General features: G+C 49.0%; 1 protein-coding gene across 1 annotated transcript; it reads right to left on the minus strand.

The window, feature by feature from the left end:
- Nucleotides 1-826: 826 nt before the first annotated feature.
- ADO (2-aminoethanethiol dioxygenase) lies at nucleotides 827-3,424 on the minus strand. Its single transcript, XM_053585692.1, has one exon. It carries the CDS (start codon nucleotides 3,067-3,069, stop codon nucleotides 2,257-2,259), a length of 813 nt encoding a protein of 270 aa, XP_053441667.1. The 5' UTR covers nucleotides 3,070-3,424; the 3' UTR covers nucleotides 827-2,256.
- Nucleotides 3,425-4,555: the final 1,131 nt, after the last annotated feature.

Consider the following 4,555-nt stretch of genomic DNA (forward strand, 5'->3'; position numbering starts at 1 on the left):
ATTTACTCAGAACTTACTAGTGTACCAAAAACATCACTGTTCTTATTGAATGAAATTAGAGATATCATATTGCTGTTTGGCCTCCAACAATTTCAGTTACTCTTTCGAAAAGCACCTTCATTTTTTTTTCTTCCAAATTGCTTGGAATCAAGGGCTTTAACATTTTTTCATAATGAAGTATTTCATCATCATTCTTTATTACTGTCCTGTGGCTGGGATATTTTTGTAGGTTAGTTAAATGTACTCCAGGTTGTATTATAACATACACATTGCTATAAATAATCTTCGTAAATTACCAACTTTTTGCTACAACCCCCAAAAGTATGTGATCAATATAATCACATTCATTACTGCACTATAAAAAAAGAAAATATATTATAGTTTTCTAAGAAAATCATTTGCATACTATAATTTATTTTCAAAGTGAGTTGTAAGAAGGGGTGCTTTAAACTACCCCCAGTGCATTTTCAAACCGCACCAAAATGTGAAGCTACAATAAAAAAATTTTAGCAACTCTGCAGGAAATGACTTGTGCTCTGCCTGTGTCAGGTTTTACAACATAGTGGCATGTCATGTTGAATTAGCATCTTTTTTGTTACAAAAAAATTTATCAGGAATTTAATTTTTCACACTGTTTAAAAAATTGAGAATGAATTCTCCTTCACCCTGGGTCTCTGTACCTCAGTGTGCATGAATAGGCAAAGCCAGATACTGTTTCCCACAGGGTCAACACTTTCCACCAATAGCAAACCTCCTTTTATTACAGATATTAGAACTCTATTACCACATGGCCAAATCAATTAAGAGGGCTTAGACAACAGCTGGACAAATTTTAATGTGTTTATTTCTACAGTTTGTTTTCATTAAAAGTTTTGTGAAAAAAGGAACCCTATAAATAGTAATAGTAAAAAGGGGGAAACAGTGCTCCACGGCCTGAAGCAAATAGTGTCAATACATATGTAAACAAAGTAAAGTTGCTCAGCCTGTTAAAAGAACAAAATTAAAACTAGTCATAGATAGCACAACAGTTCAAGAGTTGGGAGAAGTGTTTAATCCCAAGTTTCAGTGCCCTAAAATGGCCAGTAGTAAATCCTTAATTCTTAGCCTTGATCGTCTGTGCCTTTTATCTCTTCCTGCAGAAAATCGCATTAGAGGAACCACAGCACCTGCTCTCTGGTTTTAGGGAGAGGGTTGAGATAACACTGCCAGCAACACAGCTGGAACCACCAACCCTCTGGAACATGAGAGTTCCTGAGAGAATGTGAAAACAGTCATCAACATAATGTTTTTCTCTATTTTTACAGGAAAATATTTAAATAAAACTGGTATGGAATTCAACAGCTGGCTAGGAGTGTTTTACATTCAGTTGTTTGGAAGCCTAACAGATTCAGTTCCTTTGAATCTTCCGGTTACAAAATAATTACCCTATAAGCTCTTAAAGTACATTACCAAAAAAGTCACTTGAGGATAATAGTCTTTGCATTAAAGGGGAATCTGCAACTAGAAATCTGCTCAACTCACAGATCTGGGAGACTCATAGGGAAGATAAGCTCTCAGTGACCATCAGAGAGAGAGGCAGGTGGGTAATTTCTCAGTACAGGTTGCCTGAGTGAACTAGATGTGGCTACTGGGCAAGGGGAGGAAAGAAAATAAATCTTGTCCTCTACATGCATAGTTATGTTTTGAGGGTGACCCCCTGAACTCTGAACAAGTGATTTAATTTTCACAAGGAATTAATTAGGCAGGACAAGTCACTTTCAAAAGCTCATCTCTTTAAACCTATTTTTATCAATGACTTGAACTAAAAATTCAAACTACTGGGTCACGCCGTAGTCAATAATAAGTTAAAGTACAAGGAGTAATAGGGTGTAAGGGAAAACAAATCCTACCGAAAGATATTTTATATAGAATGGGAACAGAGGAAGAGTATTTCCATTATGGCTTTAGGATGGAAGCGCTTTAGATTACCTCCCCCCAACCCCCCCATTCCTCCCAAATCAAAGCCCTGGTGGCAGTGACAGTACAGGGAAACAACCCAGCCTCCCCGCCCACCCCACCCCCATAACCGTGCCCGGTGGCTGCTGTCCAGTCGCCCGTGCTTCCCAAAGCTGCCAAGGAAGCGGCTAATGCTCATTCCAGTAGATCCAACGCCCAAGCTAGGGGGCAGAGACAGAGCCCTTGTGGTGGGTCGTGGGGAGCCAGACCCAGATAGGCTAGGGCACGTTTTCGGCCCACCTCTCCCAGGCGCCGGCGACTTCAAGGGAAGACCTTAGGTCCTGGGTATGGCTCTCCCTCGCACCAGAAGTCATCGGCCTGCGGGGTCTCCAGGAGCCACACCTCTCGGGGCAGGTCGCAGGCCAAGCCGGAGGCCTCTTTGGACCTGACGGGCTCCAGCACCCGGTAATAGTGGCAGTCCCGGCCGTCATCTGGGTCGTAGGGCGGGGCAAGGATGTCCAGGAAGGCGGCAGGCCCGTCCACTGCGTCGATCTGGTGCAGGTTGTCCCGGTGCGGCGTAAGGACGCAGGGACCGCTGGCCTCCGTGTACTCGGCCCGCGAACGCAACACTCCCGGCCGCATGGCATCCCGCTCTCGGGGCTGCAGGGGCGGCTCGAACTGCTGCTCCAGCGGCGGAGCCCGCGGTCGCTGCTCGCCACCCGCTTCCAGCTTGTCCATGCAGCTGATGCGCACAGTTCCATAGAGCACCTTGAGCATGCCGTGCATGCCCGGGTGGTCGTGCAGCGGGATGGACATGCCGCTCTTGAGCAGGAACACGCCCAGGCTGAAGCCCTCTGTCTCGTAGATGTGCATGTAGGTGACCGGTGGCAGGTTGGGCGGCAGCGGCTGCAGCGTGGCCTTGCGCCGGGCGATGTTCAAGTCCTCCGCGCGAATCTGGGTCAGCAGGCTCTTCAGCTTGCTCAGGTTCTCCGGAAAGCCCGGCGGCATCGGCGCCTCGGGGCCAGACGCCGCGCCGCGGTCGGAAGCTCTGCGGCCGCCCCCGCCGCCCCGGAAGGTGAGGCAAGCCTGGCGGGCGATCAGTTGGATCAGGGAGGCCATGTTGTCTCGGGGCATACTCCGCTGTTCCTCCGCGTGCCGGGGGCGGGCCCCTCCTTTCCTCCGCCCCTTGCGGTCCCCTGCGGCCGCCACGGCTGCCCGCAGCCCGGGTCGAGGCGGGAGGCCCCGCAAACACCGGCCCCTCGGGCGCGCAGCGCTGCAGCCAACTTTAGCAGCCGGGCGCCTGCAACGGCCCTGCGCGCTGGCCTCGCGCCCCCTCCGCGCGCGCACGTGCACGGCCCACACCCGCCCTCACGCGCTGGGAGCAGGTAGCGGCCGCGCGGACCGTGCCAGGCTTCGCCTTACGCCCAGCGCCCCATTCATGCGGCCCGCACTTACGACGGCGGCCGGGCGCTCCGGGAGCTTTGCGGAGCATGCCGGGACTTGTAGTCCGGTATTCCGTCTGCGCGCTGAGAGTGAGCTTTGTCAACCGCAAAATGGAGGGATTCGTAGACGTGTTGGGCAGAAAGCGACCCTCTTCAGGGTTCCAAGGTGTTTTCTTGTTTGAAGAAAGATGAATGGGGGTGCGAGATGTGGCCACTTAACTACACCTCCCGGCATCCCCTGCAGGTTGAGGTGACGCACTTCCGGCAGCTGGCCTGCAGGGAGTGGAGGTTCTTGGCCTTTCCAAGAAACGCCAGAAGGGTTGTTAACCTTCTTGCGCGGCTGGATCCTGGTCAGCCATCTAGGGTCGCCTTCCTTTGACCTTGCCTTTGGGAAGAATACTGTTGAATAAATGTTAGCTCCTCGTAGCCGCCTAGGCAGCTCTGTCCACGGCGGGGATTGCGGGAGAGTTCTAAGTTTATGAGTTTCCTGAGAGGTGAGGAGGTCGACGCCATCTCTGGTGGTCACCACTGTTACTGTGCACAGCCGGGCCCAGCTGTTGTTTGCATTAGAGCCTGATGACGCTGCTCTTCTGGTTACAGAGCACGACTTCTTGTTTTTTTGCTGAGAGGACTTGAGAGCCCATTCCCTATGGTCATCAAACTTCAGTTTTCCTGAAGAGGGGGGAGAGGTTTTTATAAATACAGATTGATTCACTAGATAGTTATGAGACATCCTAGTACAATGGTGTGTAACAGGCTCGTTGAAGTTATTTCACAGAGGTATTATTCTCTGTGAAGTTAACTTTTGACAGAAGTAAATGATGACTGGAAAAACGAGACATTAAATATCGTGATTTTAAATCTAACCCTGAGCGTAAAGTCCTTTTGGACTCCCAAAGCTAAACATGGGTTTCTTGTACATTCTGTAATTGGCGTGGTTCAGTAAATCCTCTCCATTTAAAATAGGCATGCTTTTTTAGTGGGTTACATAACCTAGTTAATGAGTATTCACAAGATGCCAGGCACTGTGTTAAATGCGTTATATAATGAATGCTATACTATTTAATCCTCGCAGCAACTCTTAAGAGGTAGGCACTATTATTATTATTCTCATTTTGCAGATGGGAGAATAAGTTGTAAGATAGTGCATAGTAAGTAATCAGCAAGGCATAAGCTGC

This window comes from Nycticebus coucang, chromosome 3, assembly GCF_027406575.1.
Source record: "Nycticebus coucang isolate mNycCou1 chromosome 3, mNycCou1.pri, whole genome shotgun sequence".
Lineage (NCBI taxonomy): Eukaryota > Metazoa > Chordata > Mammalia > Primates > Lorisidae > Nycticebus > Nycticebus coucang.

Bases quoted from the DNA above. Each gene is read 5' to 3' on its own strand.
- ADO (XM_053585692.1), bottom strand. From the start codon at position 3,069: ATGCCCCGAGACAACATGGCCTCCCTGATCCAACTGATCGCCCGCCAG.